This window comes from Lissotriton vulgaris, chromosome 3_1 (assembly GCF_964263255.1).
Source record: "Lissotriton vulgaris chromosome 3_1, aLisVul1.2, whole genome shotgun sequence".
Lineage (NCBI taxonomy): Eukaryota > Metazoa > Chordata > Amphibia > Caudata > Salamandridae > Lissotriton > Lissotriton vulgaris.
The window spans coordinates 852,840,322-852,864,783 of NC_141689.1; the positions used below are offsets into that span (position 1 = coordinate 852,840,322).

Genomic DNA, 24,462 nt, shown 5'->3' on the forward strand with positions numbered 1-24,462 from the left:
TTCTGGCTAATCGGCCGTCATCAGCCAGGGTAGCTTGAATCCAGCGGCAAAGTGAGCAAGGGACCCATGTCTGGGCATACCCTGCCAACTTAGGGCGAACAAAGGGATACCAAAGGGGATGATGGACAGAGAGCTTGAGCAAATCAAACACTCACCCCCAGTCAACTGTTCTGGGTTTAATCCATCATCATTCTTTAGCTCACTCCACCACCCCAGTTCAGACATGGAGATATGCAAATCAGTCTGACCCTGTGCCTCATTACAACAGTCTAGCCCGAATTCCAAACTGGAATTGTATGGTGAGCAAAAAAACGATGGATTTAGGCCCAGATCTCTGTACTGGGGTGAATGTATTTCACTGTTCAACATTCTGTCCATCAACTGTTGTTTTTGCATTTGTCACCCTGAGTGGGACGTGTATGCTCAGATGTGAGTCTCCTTGCCACTGGAATCAAGCTATCGTGGTTAATGAGGGTTGAAAGCCCAAAACAGGTCCTAGGATGCTTGTTTACAGCCAGGGAGGATCTGGCAGGCTTGGCAGGTCGGGCTGGACTGTTTCCATGGGGCACAGGGTCAAGACTGATTTGCATATGGCTGGGCTCAAACTGGAATGGCATAGCGAGCAAAAAAATGAAGGATTCAGTCCCAGATCTCTGTACTAGGGTGAATGTATGACATTGTTCTGCATTCTGTCCATCAACTGTTGTTTTTGCATTTGTCACCCCGAGTGGGACGGGTATGCTCAAACGTGAGTCTCGTGCTCTCCATGCCACTGGAATCAAGCTATCCTGGCTGATGAAAGCCCAAAACAGGTCCTAGGATGCTTGTTTCTAGTCCAGGGAGGAGCTGGCTTGGCAGGTCGGGCTGGACTGTTCCCATGGGGCACAGGATCAAGACTGATTTGCATATGGCTGGGTTCAAACTGGAATGGCATGGTGAGCAACAAAAACGATGGATTTAGACCCAGATCTCTGTACTGGTGTGAGTGTATGACATTGTTCTGCATTCTGTCCATCAACTGTTGTTTTTGCATTTGTCGCCCCGAGTGGGACGGGCATGCTCAGATGTGAGTCCCGTGCTCTCCATGCCACTGGAATCAAGCTATGCTGACTGATGAGGGCTGTACGCCCGAAACAGGTCCTAGGATGCTTGTTTCGAGTCTAGGGAGGACCTCGCTTGCCAGTTCGGGCTGGACTGTTCCCATGGGGCACAGGGTCAAGACTGATTTGCAATGGCTGGGTTCAAACTGGAATGGCATGGTGAGCAAAACAGAAACTATGGATTTAGGCACAGATCTCTTGACTGGGGTGAATGTATGACATTGTTCTTGATTCTGTCCATCAACTGTTGTTTTTTCAGATGCTGGAGGCAGGCAGATGTATCCTAACACCGTACTTTCTAATCTACAGAAAATCATCACTGAAGGTTAACCTATTGAGTTTCCGATTCATACAAAACTGTCATATCTTATGGATAATGAGCGTTTTGGGGTGCAACCAACGCATATGATTAAATGTGAATGAGAAGAAATCTAATACTTCAGGTTTTTCTAGCAAACGGATGGCCAGATAGACAAAGCCTCAAAATCTGAGATGAAAAGCTACTAGCTTTCAGAGAGATTAACTTAGTGCCTAGGGATATCACCCTCCAAATCTTTTGTTTCTGGAAATACAACTGTTGTGACAGCTCCTTCAGCATATGGCAGATTGTTAGGGTGATTATTTCCCTGAGGTTCCCTTATCTCTTGTAGTGATGGGTCTAGACTTTCTTTTTCAAATAAGAAATGAAGGGCTTTACCTGAATTAAAAACTTGTACTAGAATATGGGTCATAAAGATATTTTGCCAGATATATAGACGCTTTAAACACTGGGGGGGGTCTTGTCCGTACGGGACCAGGAAGGACAATCTAACTCTAAAAATAAGTAAAAACCTGGTCTCGGATTGATCAAGCTGCTCTTTATTCTATAGCAGACTGCGCATCTCTGGTTTGGAAACGTGTCGGCATTTTTATGGAATTAATCCCATATACTCACCAAAGGAAAATAACTTAGCACTGTCTATCTTGATTAGACATGGTTGAATTAGGATAACAACAAGCCTAGTGTGGGAACGGTCCTAAAAACTTTAAAACGAACTACAGATAGGACTATTTATGTCTAAAAATTCTGGGGTACCAATGTAATCCTGCCGATGATTTATAATTTGTCTGATGTATGTCTCAGTATCAAATGTCTACAATTTATTGTTCATGATTTAATTTTGTTTTGAAATTTGCATTTTGGTGTTTTGAAATTTGACATGCTTAAATTATGTAACTCTTCAAAAGTAATAAGGAAGTATTTATATGAGCAATGACATAAGTGCCTCAGAATTAATTAATCGAGGTGTGCAGTCTGCTACAGACTAAAGAGCAGCTTGATCAATCCGAGACCAGGTTTTTACTTATTTTTAGAGATATATAGACGCAGCATTTAATTTTTTAGAACATTTAGGAAACATGCGGGAGGATGGTTTAAGGGGTCTCATTATTTTTGTCTACACAATAACCCTAAACTCATTTCAGTTAGTTGAAATAAGTACAGAAAAGAATATGACACAACAAACATAATGGTTGGATTTAATGATACCAATTCATTAGTAAAGAAATTGAGTCTTATACACACTCTGAGGTTACAATCTGAGTATAGATTAAGGCCCTCATATCCCTAAAGTCTTCAGAAAGCACATAAACTGCCCACCAGTTCCTTTAGCTTGACTTGGATTTGTTTGGGGACTTTAAGCCATGGCTTGTCATTAGCAATAAACAGGAGACCAGGGAGTCTGATGTATTATTGGTCAAGTTGTGTTGGTAAACATCCTTTACGATGAATGCATTACAATGCATACCATTACCCTGCATTTTTTACTCTGCAAAATCTTTTACCGGTGCCGGGTTTTTACACCGCAAACCATTACATCGTATTCCCCAAAGCAACACCCGGTGGAGTTAGAATAGTAAATTGCGTTGTCTAGGGAAATGCATTGTAATGGATTGCGTAGTAAAGCCATGCATTGTAAAAGATTTTGCGGTGTTAAAAATGCGGGGTAATGGCATGTGTTGTAAACGCGAGCGGAGTAATGTGTCCTATTCAGTTGTGTTGCAGCACTGTGTTTGTGCAGCATATGTGATGAGTCGGAGTGAAACTATGTACTGTTTGGATGTCTTCATGTGTAAATCTGCAAACACTAGGTGCAATCCAACCTTATTAACCATTGTAAGGCAGGATACCTTCTGTGAATGCTTGAAAATGCCAAATGTAGCAAACTTACCTTTTCTACATTATCACTCTAGCTTTTTTACTTTTTTTGGACACTATTTTTGCTGGTACTGTAAAGCAATGGTATTGGAAGATGACTCAGGAGCTAGGAAATCCAGATGTTGAGACCGGAAGGTTCCCCTGCATGGTATACAAGTGTGTAACCATGCCCTGGCTGCCCTTCTTCGTGTATTTCTGTTATCTTGACTTTTCTCTTTGACCTTGCGCCAAGAGGCCTAGGCCTGCCCCTGACCATGCACAGTCCAAGACCAGCCCAGTGACCTGGAGGAGTGCACCCTTAGAGTGGTCACATAAATACTTTCCCTATCTTGTGGTTAGCACATAAAGTGGTGGTGACAGCAGCTTTCTGTGTTTTGTGATCTCATACAGCTGACCCAACCATTATATTTGTGTCAGTGAGAATGTGGTCTACTGGCTCCTCTTGTGTAAAGTTCTGCTATTATGTGAAAACCCTTACTCTAACATCCTGTGTGTTTATGTTGAGTATGTGTGTGTGCATATGCAGTATCTACATAGAATATGGGTTGTAGTAGGTCTCTGTGTGTTTATCAGTCTGACCACTTAAAACAGTGGGATCCATATTGGATGTCCCACCATGGCACAAGATGGCAGATGAGTACAGCTTCACCACACAGAAGAAGTGTATTGTCTGCATTCCTGTGGAAGGCAGCAATTCTTACATGTAAGTGAGGAGGACGGAGGCAGATCTACCTTTAGAAATTCCATGTTCCTTGTTAGCAAGGTGCTGCTGATTAGTTCTTTTTCAGCACTTCCATTTGGTAAATAGTAGGAAATCGGTGGAACTGCAACTTATTTCTCAAGGGGAGGAAATTTCTAGGTCAGGCCTGCCCTTTTTTCTATACCTAATTATTACTTCAGACAGGCTGATGACCGCTAGGTGCAGACACCTCCCACTTTGCTGTGCCCATGTTGTGGGTGCTCCAGTTTGAAGAGAGCCACAGTGTTACATGCTAGGGAAAACACCACTGTACACAAAGGCTGTGTCTGGGTGAGCAGTCTGAGAAGGACACTTAGGAGAACCATCCCAAAAACAGTGGATTCCCATTGCCCGACTAGAAAATGTCTACAAAAGAGGGATCAACACCAGGGTAGCTCCTCCACTATAGCGGAAGAGCATCGCCGCACTAGTGAAATACAGCAGACAGAAGAAAAATAAAATCACAATAATACTATTTTAAATCACAAAGAGGGGGACTAGGAGCCAGATAAAGGTCCAGTACCCATGCTCATCACTATAATTGATACGCATAATCAATATGGATTCATGTTCCTAAGTGCAGAAAGTATAGAAAAGTTTTAAGAAAGAGCGTAAGAAGTGGCCGGTTGGAAAATATGGTTCTAGTGGGAGTCGTCCAAATTTGGAAGTGATGCCCTTTTACACCCATGTGGGAGTCATGCTTTATCATTGGGCGTGTTGCTCGATGTGGGGCCGGCGCTGCAATGCCCCACGGGCCCCGCTTGAGAGCTCTTTGTCAGAGGATCTTTTCTCGTCTCGGCTGGGATAGTCAATCTGAATAGTGAAACTTTGATAGTTGACTACAAACGCACTCACTAAGTAGTGGTGCACCTTAACTTAGCGCACACTACCATATTTTAGTTTTTAACCAATAAAATTAAATTTAATTTCCTTTAGGTAATTTTAGATCACACTCTCAACTCTACATACGATACCCCACACACCCATTTGTACCGTCACAGCTGATACAAGAAAAAATCTCTGACAAAGAGCCCTTTTGCGGGTCCTGTGGGGCATTGCAGCACCAGCTCCATGAGGAGCAACACGCCCAGTGATGAAGCATGACACCCACTAGAACAATATTTTCCAACTGACCACTTCTTTATGCTCTTCCTAAAAATTTTCTATAACTTCTCCACTTAGGAACAAGTACCAATAAAACTATTTTCTCATCATTTTATTTTTCACTTCCATTCTATAGCCTTGGGTGGGGTGGGACCCTGCTGTAGCGTCAGCAGCAGGGGAGGAGAAGTGGTAAGCACTGGAAGTGTGTATGTCAGTTTGACTGGCCGTCTAAGGATGGCCAACGCGACATGCGCACTTGGATATCTCCAGGCTGTTCCGTGGAGATATCTGGAATGCTCAGAGTCGCAGGCTCCCAGTCCCTGCTGGAGCACAAAACTGGCCCTCTCCTCTAATTCCAGTGCTTCTCTCACTGCTGGGAGTAATAGCATGAGGGAAGCGCTTGGATTGCGTGGGGCAGGGAGCCCGTGCTCATGGGAACTGCAGTACTGGGGCAGGAGCACAGGAGCAGTATGGCACAGGAGCAGAAGATAGCGGCGGCTGGCAGGAAAGGTAAGTATATATTTGTATTCTGCCCCCCCATGTCAGATTGGCAGTAGCCGCCACTGATCAAAACCATCCCACTTGTTTTCAGGAGGGAGAGGGGGTGAGGGATATAGAACTCACAAGACAATTGTAAGCAAGGGTACCACCCTGCGAATTGAATTATGTAGTATTGAATACTGCAGTGCATTTAAAAAGTGTGTTATTTTTCCAAAAGACAAGCAGTGGACTGGACAATAGAGTTATTGTATCTGTTGATTGTTGAGTTCTGAGCTCACGCCTCCTATACTACCTCCCTGAGAATTCTGTGGATTCTTGCCCTCGCTCCACTGAGATACAAATGCGGATAGGGTTTTACTTGGCCTCGTTTACAGAACCCTGGTAGGATAGACCTAAAAACACCAGAGGAAACACCCTCAACTAACATGGCTGTGGCCCAATAGCCCCGGTCTGTCCTATGGCCCCATGGGATCTGACAGTCTAGTTTGAAGCTTTTGGCTCAAAACCAACAGATCTAGCGGGAGTTTGATTATGATGTATCAGACTTCAAATGACCTTCCCTGGCTATAAGCTTTGACATTGCCCTGCTGGAGGTTTCTGATTTCCATTTCAGAGACGAAAGTCAGAAAGTAAAACCTTGACTCTGACGACCCACTTGATTTATCCAACATTTCCTCCATTGCAGTCAACCTGAAATAAAGCCTAGGTCCTGATTAGCTTCAAACTTCTGTCTTTCAATCATGCTTTCTTTCTCTAGGCGATTTTTGCCTTAAAACATTAAAATTCATATCTGTGACTCCACTTGCCCAAAAAGCTTTACAAAATTCATATCTGAAGCGCCCCTTTTCCAATTTTAATGACCTTGGTGTAATTTGTGCTCATTATGTTTTCAAAATTGTACTGAGTCGGTTTTGGAATTGTATTTTATTAAGTCTTTGATTTTAAAAATGATACAGTGTGAACTTAACATGCACTTCTCTATGAATTGCCTTCTGCTTTAAACCTTTGCTACAAGTAGTTGAGCAGAGATTATCGCAGAACTGTACTTTGGCCTAACCAGATTGTGTTTAATAATTTGATAGGGATCACCTGTTCCAAATTAATAACCCATTGTCAGACACTGCACTTGAATAGATGGAGGTCTGCAAATATCTTCAGAATTCCACGTCTGCATTTATAATGTGCCGATGCTGGAACCCCAATACATGATTCCCATCTATCACTCTGCTTGTATCCCCCAGACATACACCCAACAGCACTCAATTGCATTACAGTTTGGTTTGCACAATGAAAATGCCACATATATACATAAAACAGTAAGCATGAAAGCAGTTTTATTTCTTTAACATACACAGTTTAAAATTGTAATCACTGAGCAGGAGCACAAAGTAAGGAATGCAACATTTTTGCTCATGGCCATGCACTCATACAAAGCTGGATACTCCTCTCCTACCTAGAAAAGAAAAATGAAAACACACACTAACATAATCAAGAAGAACATTAAATAATTAAAGTTGACATTAAAGTAAACTTGTATATCACATTGCTAGACAGTGACTTTATCTGGAGAAGAAAGGTACACATCTTCCACCTCATCGTGTTTATAACTGAAGGGAATAACAGCGAAATTGTTGAAAGTGGAAAAACAGAACACTGTCTGAACACCAACACCAGCTTCCTTACTTAGACAAACATAGCTGAACCTATATAAAGTAATTATGCTTAAGTTCCCTCATCTACCAAAAACGGAAGTGCATAATAATGGGTAAATGTTAGAGTTGGGGACTAAATTGCAAAACCGTATTTGTGCCTAGCACATGTATCACTTGAGAAAATGTAAGAAGGGTAGGATGCCAGTTCAGTTGCCAGGTCAGCGGCACGTGATCTCACATAGTTGATCCGGTTGCTCAGTTTCTATTTAAGACGTTTGAAGAACCGAACAGGATTTTGTTTCTGTCACTCAATAACCCCGTGAAAACAGAACATTATTTATAAGCAGTACTTGTGGAAGCTTATTTGACAATAATTGGAGTATTTAGCCTAAGAGGTGTCTGAAATAAGTTACCGCTCTTACACACTTTAGCACGGTGTGCTTTACCAGCCGGATGCTTCCGACATTGTTTGCTGGTCATTCTGCAATCTGATCATATTATGGTTAAACTCACTGTGTTTCTCCTTTGCTCTCAATGCACTACCGATAGGAGATACATTTCAGTGTTGGAAGAAACCAATTTTAGGCACTTTAAATTCCATTGCTGTAACATAACATAATTTTCTCTGTAAGGTTAGCAAGTTATTGCCTGCACGTTGCTTATTCACTATTTTACAAAATGCACTTCTTACCAGACCATTCTGCATCCCTGCGAGGTTAGAGGGAGACGTGCTTGATTTAATGGAAGACGGTGCCTCACACTGACTGGGTAAACCTTGCAAAGTTGCAATTTTATTCTCATTCAACTGCTTATTTAACCACGAAATCACTGCAAAAAATAGATCAGTGTTACCAATATGACTTAGCACGTGACTGACATCACGTAATGTTAAATTATATTTATATTTATATTTTATAAAAAAGCTTCATAATGTATTTTTGTTATAATTTTATTTAATTTATTCTTTATTTCGGTAAAATAACCATAAAAGATTGCACAAATAATACAATTATTCGATAATACATCCATAAGAATTAAAACAAGATGCACAGAATTCATTATAAAGCGAACCTAAATCAACCCAACCAATTTAGCAATGTTCTTGCAGTATTGCAAATTTCATATATATTAAATAATAAAAAATATTAATAACTTTGTTATCATAACTGCGCTCATAAAGCACAACACACATTACAGACAATTATTATATGCCCCCTAAGGAATTTAGTAACATGTCACAAGACAAAATCAGTTTTTAATTCACAATGGCTTGATGTGCAAACAACATTTAGAATTTGAGGTAATAGCAAAACTCAACAATTCACAAATGGATGTATTTGAATTTTAAGCTTGACAGCTTTAAAACGTATAAAGCAAGGAACGTCTAAAATGAAATAGGGCACAACAAAAACACCCAGCATAATAGTAGAGCCACAAGTGGCACCACTCACAACTTAATCCACCACGACCGAAGTCCCACAGTGGAGCTTTCAGCATAAGGAAAAGAGAGAGGCTAGAGACCGTCAACCAGCAGCTATCCTTTTCCCCACAAGCAGTCATTGATAGCTTTGGGCAACAGTGGGGAAACAATTTCCTGCAGATGGAAGTCCAGTCCATTCAGGTTAAACATGAATAAATAAAATGAGTTAGAAATAATTTTAATAGGATCAATGCTTAATCTTCTATATGGCATTCCTTGACCGACTCACTTTTGATCAAACCGCCGGACAGGAGGAAGATTCTTATGCCCCTGTCAAAGAAAAAAGAGATCTGTCCTTCAATGTCTTGGGCCAATACCAGGGCAGGATTTGTAACGCAAAGCAGTCCTGGCAAATTTTTTTAGACCAGCCCCCATATGGTGCATAGTAAGCGCAGCACAAGAGCCTGATCAATATAAAGGGGGCTTAGGTAGGTGTTCTCTCCCCAAATACATTTTGGAAAAATATTACATAAATAGTGCATTCTACAGTACATTTTTATTATGTATTCAATTGTATTAGGTTTTAGAGCACAGTAAATGATGGCCTTACAGTGAACTGGGAAACAACAATCTTGTTGAGGCCCTTCAATGATTCCTTCACTATCAACCTCCAATGTAAATGTAAATGTACAGGGATTTATATCCTGTACAGGGAGAATTGTGGCTCACTGGTTAGAGGAGGCAGACCTGGAAGCAGAGGTCAGCCTGGGACCAGGGTTCAATTCCTGGCCCGGTGGGGTCTTGAGTCCTAAAATGTCCATGGACTCGACAATTCTCGCTCCGGTGCCTACTCAATTCACGGGTTCACACTCTGCGACTCTGGGCAATAGCTTGCTTAATCTCTACAACGGCCCCTCGCGGCGGGATGCCTGGCTTTCACCTTGCGGATACCCTGCCGGGGTTATCTCACAGGGGAATACCAGGACGGGTTCCCTAAGCAAGCGCTTAGAAACCGGTTGGTGATTTGCGCTATATAAATCCCTGTACATTTACATATCAACCTCCAATAGTGCCCCTCATCTCTCTATAGCCCCTCTCACATGTATTTCATTTGTTTTACAGTGCCTCTGATACAAGTGTACTTGGCATGAACCCCCCAGAAATGCTGATGAAAAAATATAAAGCGAAATGCACTAGTATAGCACTTTACGGGGCGGGCATATGGGGGCACAAGAGATGTGCTGAGTTGCAAGTAACAAAAAAGAATTTTTTTAGATATCTTTTAGCTATCCCAAAAAGCACTTTATCTTATGAAATGCATTCCGAATTCGGAAAAATTACAAAAATTTCTGCTGTGGCACAAAATATGGACCTCAGACTACACAGATGTCAATTGAGCGATAATTACTGAAATTAAGTGCATACAAGTATATTCCATGGTTGACGTATGTCCAGCAGTTCCTTGGTGATATGGCCCATCCAGAGTATTTTGACAAACCAGAGATACTAGTTACCATCAGCACAAAGACACTAAAAACAGAGGCAGTGGCTCATTTGTAGGCCTGAGCGGTGAACTTCGCTCTGTTCGCGGAGATTGCAGAGTTTTCGGCACTGCGCACTCCGCGAAGCGCGCAGAGTGCCTCACCTCCGACATCAGCAACCAAAATGCACACAACTCAATCTGGAGAGTTTATTGTTTTCATGACTTTATCAGGGTTTCGCACTCAGAAATATTTGAAACCATGGAAACCTGGTCTCATACAGTCTATAGTCTTGACTCAGCATACTGATCTTTGCTCCTTCGAGAAGCTTGAGGGCAGACTCATTTGCTTAATTTAAAACAGAGTAATATCTGGCTCCATCCAACCCGCATCCTAGGTCTTAGGAGGGGAGTTATTTTTTTTTCATAGACTAACTTTACTCACAGGATAAAAACGTCCCTACTGAGTTCCATATTAATTATTGTCCAGAATGACTTTTATCTGGAATATGTGGACTTCATTTTTAGGTCTTGATCCACATCACAGCTGAGTGCTAGAACATTTGTCTCTAATCTTCTGAAAGAAATTGGACATAGTGTTTCAGAGTAAACATCTCTCTCCTCATGCTATTGCCGATTAGGTGCATAATTCCGCCTCCTAAGAGGACTTCTCATTGCATTGCATGAAAGACTATTTTACACCTGAACATGAATTTTGCCAAATTCGATTAACTACACTGTTACAGCACTCCAGAGTGTTACCATCCATAACATGGCGAAACCAGCCTAGCATTGAACTACCCTGTAGTATTCACTGTTCTGTGCCTTCCTGGCACCTGTAGTTAGAACCCTTGTGTTCCTATGTTCTATAGCTTTGTAGTAGAATGTTGCCTTCTGGCAGTTGATAGCTTTTGCCTGGTGCCTGTCGCTGTGCTTCTCCTAAGCTGAATAAACCTAACCTACAAGCTTACTTATTGTCCAGTCTGCTTCAATACTACAAAATTATTGGCGACGATGCTGCTTAGGAGAAGGTAAAAGAACCTGCCTTTACCTCGTTTCTCCTCGTATTCCTGCCGAGATTACACTGTGGATCGAGTGTACTTGAAGTGCAGCTGTTCGACTCTCTGGTGAAGATCTTCGGTGAAGATAAGTGGTCCGCTTTCATTTTGCGCGTTTTAAGCTAATTTTAAGCCTTTAATCAGCTTAATTTATGAGCGCACAACGTCATTGGTGTCAGCGCGAGATTGTTTGAAGAGGAAGCCGCAGCGTCATCTCCAGCGCGAGCGCGCCACGTCATTGACATCAGCGCGAGGCTCTGTTGCTAACGCAACCACCTGGCACGCGTTTCCCTGACCTGACGCGTCTCCATAGCGATCTACAACAATCGCCTGACGTGCGCTCCTCCAACTAGACGCGTCTCCCTGGCAACGCGTCTCTGAGCCTGTTCGCGTCTCTATCCAGCGCTGACTCTTCGGAAGCGGCCTGCATCGTCCACACTTTGGCACCATTCCCATTGGAAATAAAGACACACGAACATAAAGAAAAGCGTCTTCATCTTTAATCACAGACTTCACTTCCTCTTTAGGAAAGGTGTTCGTCTAACGTTATTTCTACACGTTGGTGCCATCTAGTGGTGGGAAAAATTATCACATGCTCCTTTCTCAAGGAAAATCTATTTTTGCATACTGAATTTCTTTTGCACAGCGGCAGAGTCTATAAAGAGGGAAATCTCCAATCTTTTCCAGTATGCAATCTGTTTCTCCTCCTCCTCCTTTTCTCGAGATCCCAGGCAATCCTCCCATAGTCTGGAAAAAATGGTTTGATGCCTTTGAGACTTATTTGGGGGCTATAGGCGCGTCCAGATATCGCGCAGAAAGGAAGAAGTGTCTTCTACTGCACTCTTTGGGTTTCGAGGGAAGAGAAATCTTCAAACATTTACCTCCCTTAGTAAGAAACAACGCTGAAGAGGACGTAGATGAGTACACAGAAACAAGATTAAGGCTTGAGTTACGTTTTGATATCAAGCCAAGTCTTGTTGTCATAAGACACAAGTTCTTCAAGAGAGAACAACTATCTGGGGAGGATGTTGAGACGTATGTTTCCTGTCTAAGACAACTAAGTGCTGAATGTGAATTCGAAGGCTTTCGAGAGCAATTAATAAGGTGTCAATACGTTTGCAAGTGCTCCGATAAATCCATTCAGCAGAAGCTTCTTACTTTGGGCAATCCCACACTTGAAGAGACTATTCGTGTGGCCAAGAGTATAGAGCTGTCAAAAAAAGAAGTAAAGGAACTTGAAAATAAATGTGATGAGTGAGTTTCGATAGTTAGAACCAAGGAGAACAAAGACAGTAAAGTGGTTGGCAGTCAACGTTTTGACAGAAACAACACTCCTGGCTCTCAACGTTTTGAGAGGAACGCTTTTTCAAGAAATGACATTTGTTACAGATGTGGAAATCCCTCCCATAATAAAAATAACAAGTTTTGCCCTGCCAGGAACTCTACTTGTCGCAACTGTGGGAAGTTTGGGCACTTTGCGAAAATTTGCCAAATCTCTAAACAGGGAAATTCCACTTTTAGCAACAAGTCTCAGAGTCTGAGTACCATCAACACTATTGGGAATGTCTCAGAGTCCTATAGAAATACCGATGATGACTCTGACTCCATGAATGGCATCCAAGACGATCTCAGAGACATGGTTGTAGTAGTACGAGACGATGGGGTCATTATAGGTGATCCATCTGACTGTGTTGATCCTCTCGAAGATTTTGGTGTGGGTGACAAGATAATTACCCTATTAGTGGACTCTGGAGCTAGAGTAACTATGATTACGCAAAAGTTGTTTGATGTAACTTGGCCTGAAAGGAACCTCCTACCTCCTGATAGGACCCCTGTTTCTTATGAAGGGCGTAGAATTGCTCTTCTAGGGTTCTTTGAAGACATTATTCAGTTCAGGGGAAGGAGGATCTTTGGTAAAGTGTACGTTTCCTTGAAGGGCCTAAACATTTTGGGTTGGTTCCACCAGGGTTTGTTCAAGATGATCCTTAGACCAGGGTCCAAAGAACAGATCAGTATTGATGAATCTTGTGATAATGTAGAGAGTTTAGCTGTTATGGTTTCAGGTGACAATGTTGAGAGTCTAATTTCCAGATTCCCAAGAGTTTTTGGGAATGGCCTTGGCATCATCAAGGGTTTTAACCACGAAATTAGAGTCAAGGATGGTGCCATCCCTGTAAAACATAAGGTGAGGAGTGTTCCTTTCAGCGTGAGGGATGATTTAGAAAAGGAGTTGATGGGCCTTTGCAGAAAAGGAGTCATAGAACCCATTGAGTCGTCCTTGTGGTTGTCTCCCCTTGTTGTCGCCAGAAAAAGGAATGGGGATTTGCGCGTCTGTGTGGATTTGCGCAGCCTCAATAAGAACATTTGGATTGACTCACACCCCTTACCAAAAATAACAGATTTGTTGTCCCTCACCAGGGGGGCAAGATGGTACACTAAGCTGGACTTGGCCTCCGCTTATCACCAGGTGGTGTTGAGTCAATCTTCTAGACATCTGACTGCTTTTGTCTCCCCCTTTGGCAGTTTTCAGTACTGTAGGATGCCGTTTGGCCTTGCGTCAGCGGCCGCAGTTTTCCAAAGGTTGATGAGTCAGATGTTTAGGGATACTCCTGGAGTGATTGTCTTCCAGGATGACGTTTTGATTTTTGGCGAGAACAAGGCGGATCATGACTTTTCCTTAAATCAGGTCCTGGAAATCATGCAAGACAATGGTATTGTTTTAAAGAAAGAGAAATGTGTTTTCTTAAAAGAAAAGATGGAATTTCTAGGTCATGTTGTTTCTCATGCAGGTGTCGAACCACGTCCTGGTTTAGTGAAAGCCATTGTTGATGCTCCTCCACCTGCCGACAAGTCTGGACTAAAATCTTTTATAGGTCTCAGTGAATTTTACTCCAGATTCATCAAAGACTACGCGTCAAAGGTTCAGCCTTTGACTAACATGTTAAAGAAAAGTGTGCCTTTCGTTTGGGATGAAAATTGTCAAGAGATTTTCAAGTGGATCAAATCTCAGCTTGTTGGGGAGAGCATTCTCAAACCCTTCGATCCCAACAAGGAGTGTGTGGTGACTGTTGATGCAAGTGGGTTTGGACTTGGGGCTGTCCTTACTCAGAGGAATGGACAAGTCGACAACACCATCGCTTATGCCTCTAGGGTACTGCGTGGAGCAGAAGTTAACTTCTCTGTTATTGAGAAAGAGCTTTTGGCCTGTTGGTGGGCGGTCAGGAAGTTCAATCCCTATCTCTGGGGTAGTCATTTCACTATTCGTACCGATCACAGCCCACTAGTTTCTATTTTGTCCGGGGAAAAAATTAAAGAGCACACCCCTAGAATCGCGAGGCTGTCCACTAAGCTTCTTCAGTATGACTTTAAGGTTGTTTATCTGCCCGGCTAAAAGAATGTCAGAGCCGACTATTTTTCTCGCTTTCCTTTAACTGATAATGACTCCGAGGTTGAAAAAGATGAAGACCTTGAGGATTGTTTTGTCGCGGGTCTGGATCTTGAAGGCATGTGTGCAATCAGTGAGGGTGAGTGGAAAAGAGAGTTATTGAAGGATGCAGTTCTCCTACAAGTTGTCGACTATCTGAAGTCTGGTTGGCCCAAGGAGAAGAATGTTACTGGGCTCTTCCAAACTTTTGTCAAGGTTGCTGACGAGCTCACTGTTGAGGACGGCATTCTCATGCGGTGTGGGAGGCTCATTCCTCCTGAGAGCTTGCGGAAGCGTCTGGTGGATGGTGCACATGAAGGGCATTTAGGGAAGACTTTCACCAAACGTAGGTTGAGAGATGTGTTCTGGTGGCCGCAGATGGACGTGTGCGTTGATTCCTTGATTGACAACTGTGTAATTTGTAAGTCCTCAGATAAAAGTCATAAGGTTAGGTCTCCCCCCATGGAGCCCGTTCAACTTCCGGAAAGGGCGTGGGAAAAGATTGGGGTTGACTTGGTCGGTCCCTTTTACCTTTTACCTTCATGTTCCCGTTTTGCCATTGTTGCCATTGATTACTACTCCAAATGGCCGGAAATTCGCTTCGTCAGTGAAGCCTCCTCTGCTAGTGTAATTTCCTTTTTGAAAGACATCTTCTTGAGAGAGGGGTTTCCTTCTGTTGTCATGACTGACAATGGTGTCCAATTTGTCAGTTGTGAGTTCGAATCTTTCCTCAAACAAGGTGGTGTGACACATAAGAAAAGTTCCCTTTACCACCCCCAGGCCAATGGCCTTGTTGAGAGGATGAACCGTGTTCTCAACAACTGCATCCAGTGGGCCATTGCTAGCAAGTGTGTAGTTGAGAATGCTGTGCGTTCCATGTTGTGGTTTTATCGTACTACAGCCCATTCTTCTACTGGGGTCTCCCCCTTTGAGCTCCTGAGCGGTAGAAAACCCTCCACCAAAATTTGTCCGGGTTGGATGTCCAAGTGGGTAAAAATGAATGTTATGGATGGAGTTGATGTTTTTGTCAGAGACAATGTGTCCGATGCTCAGAAGAAGCAAAAAACTTATTTTGATGAAAGAAAGAGATCTGTTGCCCATGACATCTGTGTTGGTGATGTGGTTCGAATTAAAAATCCTGTCCATGTCACCAAAGGTAAGAGCAAGTTTTCTCAACCTGTTGTAGTTGACAAGGTCTGTGGAAATGCTGTACGTGTGAATAATAAGGATTGGTGGAACATCTGCAGAATTGTTAAAGTTAGTAATGATGATGCTTACACTGGTGTTTCTCAGCCCAATCCCTGCTCTGTTTCAAGTGACAAACGTTCTGGTACTGTTGCTATTAATGGTAATGGCGGTAATGTTGTTGATGCTTCTGTTCCTGGACCTCGCAGGAGTCATAGAGTGTGTAGGATTCCTGCCAGGTTCAGATAACCTGTTGCCTCTGCCTTCTCCTTCTCTACCAGTTGTGCTTTCTTTCCTCTACTATTCTTGTTCTAATTTTCTGGTTTCTTTTCTCTTCTTTTCTTTTCCCTTTTCTTTTCCTCTCTTTCCTTTTCTCCTCTTCTTCTCCTAGTACGAACGCTTCTTCTTTTGTTTTACTGAAAAGAGGATAATGTAGTATTCACTGTTCTGTGCCTTCCTGGCACCTGTAGTTAGAACCCTTGTGTTCCTATGTTCTATAGCTTTGTAGTAGAATGTTGCCTTCTGGCAGTTGATAGCTTTTGCCTGGTGCCTGTCGCTGTGCTTCTCCTAAGCTGAATAAACCTAACCTACAAGCTTACTTATTGTCCAGTCTGCTTCAATACTACATACCCTCAATGTGACCATACCGCTACCACATACTACTAAACCAGCAGCACATTACCACCACATTACCAGCATACTACTAGCTTAACAGCACAGCTTACTAACCCATTGCCTTCTCTCTTCCCACTACTCCCACACAACCACTCCACTGCTGTACCATCTTCCAAAACTTCAAAAAGTAATGCAGCACACTATTAGCCATCAGATGACTCCATTCCAAAACACGACAAATACCACCTGAAAATACCTTGCAAGCACCAGCCACCATTACGTTACTACACTCTAGCAACTACAATACAACCGCACATCCAACAAACAACGTACAATGCCAACAATAAAACAATTACAAAACATAATCACAAACCAGATAGCACTACAACACAATAGTGCACACAAATAAATCAACACAAAAAAATCACATCATAACACAATTGAACCACCATAACATCAAATAACCCAAGAATATAATATACACAGCAAAAACAGAATAATACAACAACGACATACACAAACAACACAATAACAATAAGATACAGCAACAAACAACATAACTACACACAATAATGAAACAGACAATAACAACACAACACATAAGGCAACAACACAATCACAATGTAACATCAGAAAAAGCAAAACACAAACGCACAACAGCAGCAACAACACATTGAACACTACACAAAATACCACAACACACCAATAACAAAGCAACACAAATCAAATCAATAAACTAGTACAGCCAAACCGCACTAAATATGTGAGAACAGACAAGGACAGCAAAAGACAACAGTAACTCCAGAACACTACATTACACTAGCAACACAACAATAATTCAGAACACACACCAAGTAGAAAAGTAACACAGCAAAATCACAACAGCATAAAACTACAACTAAACATTAGCAACACAAAACAGAGTAACTGAAACAGAACATAGTAACAAAGTATCGTGACACAATGATACTTCTCTACAAAAACAACACAAAGCAAGGTAACACAAGAACCACTCTATAGCATAATACCAATAACACACCATAGTAGACAATACAACATAAAATAGGAAAATGCAACAATGCAACTAGTTTGTATGTGTAGGTTGTATTTTGTGCTGTTTTGTATTGTTATTAAGTTACAGTTGCATTTTTGTTGTGTAGTGGTGTGATGATATTGTGATGTGCTGTTACATTGCTCTGTTGTATGGCGTTGATGGTGTTGTGTTGAGGTGCTACTGTTAGAGCTTCAACTGGGAGTTCTTGGGCGTTTTGAGAAGGCATAATACATCATTACCTGTGTGTTGGAAGGACTGGTCAGGTGCTTTTAACCTTTTGTGTTTAGGAAGGTGAAGCATTTGCAGTGTGATGGTGGTTTGCATTTGTTGTACATTTTTGATGTACTACACAATTCTTAGAGGCACAGGTAGATGAATGTCCCTCCCCCCTTTCCAATCCTCTTTCTCCCCTGTGCCATATGGGGTCCCCCAGGGTTCGACAATTAGCCCTATTTTGTTCAATCTGTATCTAAAACCCTTGATTATGGTCATCAAATCTTATGGGATCAATACCATAAACTATGCAGATGATACTCAGTTGATCCTCTCCTTTGAGGGTGAGGATGCAACATCATTGGAGGTTTTTCATGAGTGTCTGCGGGATATGGCTGGCTGGCTACAGAACAACTCTCTTCAATTTAACATTGCTCAGACCGAGGTGCTCTTCTGTGCAGGGAGCAGGATTCCTCGTCACTTTCCTGGCGATTTCTGGCCCCCTGAAACATCGGTCAATGCCCGACCAATTGAAACTGTCCGTAACCTGGGCATTATGCTGGATAATAGACTCACTATGGAAGCTCAGGTTGCTAAAACCACAACTTGTTGCTTTGCTATTATTAGGTCCCTTCAAAAGATTCTGCCCCTATTACCCACTCATGCGTGTGCTCTGGTGACAAGATGCACAATCTTAAGCAGGCTCGATTACTGTAACGCCCTCTTACTTGCTTCCCCCAGCTTCCTGTTGGATAGGCTTCAAAGAATTCAATCAGCCGCAGCTAGGTTAGTATAAGGGCTGCCTGGAAGATCGTTCACATCAGCTGCTTTGGCTGAACATCATTGGCTCCCCCTTAGGCAGAGAGTGCAATTCAAGTCCCTCTGACTTGTTTTTAAAGCTCTCCACGGGCTAGGACCCTAGCTATGCAATCAAAATGTGTCTGGTACTCTCCCACTAGAGTGCTCCGCTCTTCATCCGCTAGATTGGTGAGAGTACCTAGGTTTAGGAAAGCTAGGTCAGGGGGAAGATCTTTTGGGTGTGGCAGCTGCTAAACTGTGGAACAGCCTTCCATTGGAGATCAGGCAAATCAGTGAACTTCTCCCGTTAAGAAAATGTGTGAAAACCTGGTTGTTTCCTAAGTCCTAGTCTCCTGTGCTAACCCGAGATACACTCTGCTTCTCTCATGTAGCCACCAGCGCCAGGATGCCTGCAAGGTGATAGGGCGCTTTATACTATTTATAAATAAATAAATGTGACAGATTAAATAGGTATGAGCTATCATTATAGGTGTGATGTGGGCATCTGTAACATGATGGTGGTCACCCATAGCATAATGCATGCCCTGGCATAATGGTGCCAGTTATTTGCATACGGTGAGCACCCATACAATGATGATCTCCATTTCAGGCATAATGGAACCCCTTGCATCACAATAGCTATTACTGGCATGAGGAGGGTAACTCTTGGCATAATTTGGCCAGCCTTATGTTTGTGCCCTACACAAGCAGAATGCTGGTGATTTCAAAATGACAGTAATTTTCAACATAATATTGACACCAATATCAATATGGAGGACACTCCTATGAAATTCTTGAACTGGCATAATGGTGGTAATTCTTAGTGTGTTAATAAAACTGCTTGTTCGAAGGGTTCGGCTTATTAGATTGGTGTAACCAGCCTGCTTCCATGTAAGCACTCACTCATTAATCCATCCATTCAAACATCCATCCACTCACCCATTAATAATCCTTGCATTGAAACAGTCATTCATCTTTGTACCCACTCATCTACCAAAGTGTTTACACACTCTCATGTTGTCCAATCTTCCACCCAAATTTGTCACTCAATGGAGAAGCAATTTCACTTACCAAATTGCCAGATCATTTGGCTTTGCTGGTGTTTGTAACCTTTTCTGCACTACTTTCCGTATCCACACTTTTTGTGGTATTAGTTAACACATTTTTACTTACTTTATATGAAATCTTGGCTGGATCAATATGTTCCAGATCTTTAAAATATTTTACTGCTTTGAATTACTATTTTCATGAACCTTCTTGTGAGTCATTTAGCTCAGAAAGCCAAGAAAATGTGAGCCAGAGTATACCAATTTGTGAAAAGTTGATTACCCTTTATGTCTCCTTGATCAGGTAGTTGTGAGAGTTTAGCTGCTGTAGGTCAAAGTCTTTGGGTAAACTTTCCCCCAGACGACGATAAGGTGGTTTCTCCCTCTCCGTCATAGATAAAGTAACTTGATATTACGTACATGGTTGGAAGCAGTTGTGTTACTACCCGACCATGAATAAATGGTTAAAGATGTTACTTTGTGTGGTAATGAAGATAGTCTCGTAGTCCATGTATATTAAACAGGTAGATTTATTCAGGATAGATGTTATCAAGTAGAGCCCCACCAGGAGCAGCCTTCCTGCCGCTCACACCATACTCCAACTGACACTTCACATCCAGGCATCCTTCCATTCTAGACATCACCATGCACACCAAAATTCCACAGCACATTCACACTGGCCTAACAGCAGGTATAACACATCTCCTTCTCTTTATACAAATGACAAAGCAGCTTTAAAAAGAATAACATTAGAAATAGTGCATGCAAAGGATGACAATGAAACTATTAAATGCAACACGGAGAGATCACAACAAATGCAAGCAAATAATCATTGTAGCAAAGTGCTGATGCGAAAGCATGCAGATAAAATATGGAAACATTTCATGCATGTTGTTAGAACTGGCTATTTCTGGTAGGCTAAGGCTGACGCCAAAGCCAGGCAGAAACTGCCATTCTAGTCAGGGCAAGGAAGTCACATGCCAAGATAACCCCTTCTCACCCCCTTGGTAGCTTGGCACAAGCAGTAAGGCTAAACTCGGAGGCAATGTGTAAAGCATTTGCGTCAGCGCATAACAGCAACAACATACTAGGCACACCACAAAAAGGAACTCTACACAAGGTTATTTATAAAATAACTTTTGTATTGTCAAAACACATATCAGATAAAAATCACACATGTACATTGTGCCAACTGGCACGGGCAACATTCATAAGGGATTATTTACAAGACAGGGCCACGTGGGCCCCTGTCAGATTCAGATATAGCACTTCTAGAATAAGAAATAATAAACCTAAAATGGTCATCACAAAGATCACAACCAGTATCCACTGGTAACAGGAACCAGGACCTTACTAGGACCACCTGCACTAAAAAAAAGACAACCACCTAAGAATAAAATGCATTTAGGGGTATACCAGAACACATTACCCATGATGCATGTAACACATTCAGAGGAGTAATAAAGAGAAAGACATGATGCCTAAAACATTCAGAGGTGTTAAGAATAAAGCACATGATGCAATAAAATACATTCAGGAGTGCAGTGCAAGAAGACACATGATGCCTAAAACATTCAGAGGTGCAGTGCATGGAAAGAAAGACACATGATGCATAAACCTACACATTCAGAGGTGCCAGAACATAAGTCAATAGCGCAAAAACACACAGTAGGCAATTACTATTAAAAACATAGGAATCACATTGCGCATAACTTACATAAGCCATCACTTGTGGCAGTCCCTAGGCCAACTGGCCTTGTTGGGGCTAAGACGCCCTGAGTCTCAATGTCAGGGTGCGCTGCCATGCAGCGCCTGTCTCAAGAAAAGAAAGCCTAAACGTAGCAGCTGGCACTAAGTGCTGCGCAGCTGTGAAGGCCTGGCACCACTGTGCCCTCTCTGTCCCACACAGGGACTCTCTTGAAATTGCGCCTAAACGGTGCAGCCGCCCACTAATTGCTGGGCAGCTGAGAAGTCAAATCTGTGGCTGGGGCTCTCACGAGCCCCAGGACCGAAAATGCGCCAAATGAGGGAGCCCTGCAGAGCTCAAAACAACCAATGCCCCCTGAGCCTCTTGCTGGGCTCTAAATCAATTATGGCGCCATGAGCCTCTCTGGGCTCTAAAGCACATAGGGCTGGGAGCATCGTGGGCTCTTTACAACACATACTCAGGACCAACACTGCCCCCGGAGCTTCTCAGGACTCTTAAAGCAAGTAATGCCCCAGGTCGTCGGGCGGCCCTCTGCCAACCGGGGCCGCCCAAAGTGTTCTAACTCTGTTGGAGTCCCTCTTGGGGGACTCTGAACACCAAGCGCTGCCCTGCTGGGGCAGCAGAAAGGGAGAACAGGGCCCAGGTCACGGGGGTGGCACTGAAAGCGTGCCCGACACCCCCCCCCCAACCGCCTCGATCAGAGCCCCACTCACCGGTCTCCTTCCTCTGGTGGGGGCTCCTCCGGACAGCAGCATCTCTCTTGGCGGCCACGGGTCTCCCTCCTGGCATCGGAAGGCTCTTCTTGAGGCAGCGCGGGGCTCTCCACGACACCGGAGCCCCGCCTGCGCCTGAAGCTGCCCTCCTCATCGCACCGCCAGGCTTCTCCTTGCTGCCGGTACGGATTTGCAGTGGGGGCGGGCACCGACAATGTGCCCCGCGCCCCCTCCGCTCCTCCCTCGTCAGGCTCCTCTCCGGTCTCCCTCCAGGCATGGGAGACCGGCAACACCGGCAAAGGCTTCCCCCAGGCAGGGGGAAGCGGCAAACACCTCCTCTTCGCCTCAGATGCCGCCGGGCTCCCTCAGCTCACGGGAGCCCGGCCGACCCGCCGCCATGCGTCTTCCATCTTCCCCGAGCTCCAGGGGCGGGCACTTCCGGACGGCCGCGCTCGGATTGGCCGGCCGGCCAGTCACTTCCGGGTTGCCCCGGGCAGCGCGGCGGCCCTCTCTAGACAGGCAGGCGGGCAGGCAAAGTTTCCCGAGGAGTGGGCTCCCTCGTGGAAAGTAAAATATCGCGGCAAGGTCCCTGGCAGGGTAGGCACCTGCCAGAGGGCAAACTAATCAAAAATAAGCGAGGTGGGCACTCGCAGAACGGCAACTGCCAAACCGCTCGCAAAATGCGTGCAACAAAATGCCCGCAAACCGGCAAAAATCGCTTTCAAGCGCTAAAGCACAAAGTACAGCGCTTCCAGGCGCTTTAGGCTATAATAAGCCTTAGCCAAAGGGCAAAGTCTCCAGCAGCAAGGTCCTTCAAGAAATGCAGCTCCGCCATGCTGCAAAAAGGTCCCAGAGAGTCCCAGGGGGCAAAGCAAAGTCCCCCCCCCTCAGCCCAGCGAGGCAGTGGGGTCCCCCAGGAGTCCATCAGAGGTCCAGGGGATGGGCACGGCCCAGGGATTCCCCTGAGCCCCAGCAGCAGCATGCCCCTGGCAGATTCAAGTTAGAAACAAGAACATTTTGGAAGGGGACACAGCCCCTTCTTATACAGTGAAAAGTCTTTGAAGTCTTTGAAGTCTCAGTGTGAGAACCAGCTGGACTGGTTTAGAGGGAAGTCCCTTCAGTATCAGGGACAGAGGTGACAGTCGCCCAGCGGGAGGTGGAGCCAGCTTTGTAGTCAGGCAGGCACAGCCCTTCACTATCAGGTGCCATCTCCTCCCACTTCCCTGGCAGCAGATGCTGTCTTTCATCCATGGGCTGACTCAGACAACCTCCTGGGCTCTCCAGCCCCTGTCATCCTCAAACCAGACAGTCAATCCACAAGCAGGCCCAGGCACTCTGGGCCAGGCTCACAGCCAATCACATGCTAGACACAAATTACACAAATATGCCAACTTCTAAAAGAGGCACTTCTAGACTAGACACACTCATGCCGCATATACCATTTTGCAGCATTCAGTCTCAAAAGTTCGTACATATCAAACTCGACCCTGCACTCCCCACACATCAGGAACTACCATGGGCATACATATTCCCCATTCATTCCTATGGGAGGGCAGGTCACTCACCACTCATTCACAGAGAGCTCAAGCACTTTACACTGTACCACAGTGAAAAAGTGCGCAGAGGCCTAAAATCACCACCACCAGGTCACAGAAACAGGCTAGGAAAAAGCAAAAAGTCTAGGGGTGAACCTGCCCAAAGGGCCGGGTCCAACACATGTGTACAACAAATGATAAAATAAATATAATAAAAGGGATATACACACATCATCGCCCTTTTAACCAAACCAAGAAAACGCACACACTATCACACCACAAAACACAACTAAACCCAGATACCCAACAAGATAGAGGTACGAAGGATACCAACTGTGAGGTGCGGTAGGGAACCATTCAAAGAAGAGCAATAGAAAAAACTTTAAAAATGGGGAAAATCGTTCCACACAAAAAAACGGCATACATGTTGCCTCCATCCTTACCCGTAGTAAGGGTGGTACAGGCGGAACACGACTCCACATGAAACATATGGCATAAAATTGCCCTACACCCTAACCCAAAGATAGAGTGGTACATGTGGTAAGATGCTCCACACTGAACATGTAAAAGTGTACAACTCTACACCAACCAAGTAGTAAGAGAAAACAGTAATCACCAAGCAAAACAACCACACTTCAAAAATCTTGCTTCTTTATAGCCCTTCACCCAAACCAAAAGTTGGGGTGGTATGTGTGGAAAAACACTCCACATGGAACATGTAAAAGTGCACAACGCTACACACAATCAAATAATAATAGAAAACAGCACACATTAGCAAAACACACACTCTTTGCAAGTCTGTCTTTAACTCAGCCCTTCACCCAAACCCAAAGTTGGGGTGGTATGTGTGGAAAAATGCTCCACACAGAATATGTAAAAGCGCACAATGCTACACCCAATAACCTAGTAAGGTAAAAAAC

The 24,462-nt window shown here is 43.7% G+C and overlaps 1 protein-coding gene across 1 annotated transcript in view; it reads right to left on the reverse strand.

Moving 5' to 3' along the window:
- Positions 1 to 24,462, reverse strand: part of LOC147727114 (spindle assembly abnormal protein 6 homolog) — a 574,453-nt gene that overhangs the window by 197,661 nt on the left and 352,330 nt on the right. Inside the window, exon 13 of the mRNA XM_086961156.1 lies at positions 7,985 to 8,121. Coding sequence (XP_086817282.1) covers positions 7,985 to 8,121 — 137 coding nt within the window. The remainder of the gene's footprint in view (positions 1 to 7,984; positions 8,122 to 24,462) is intronic.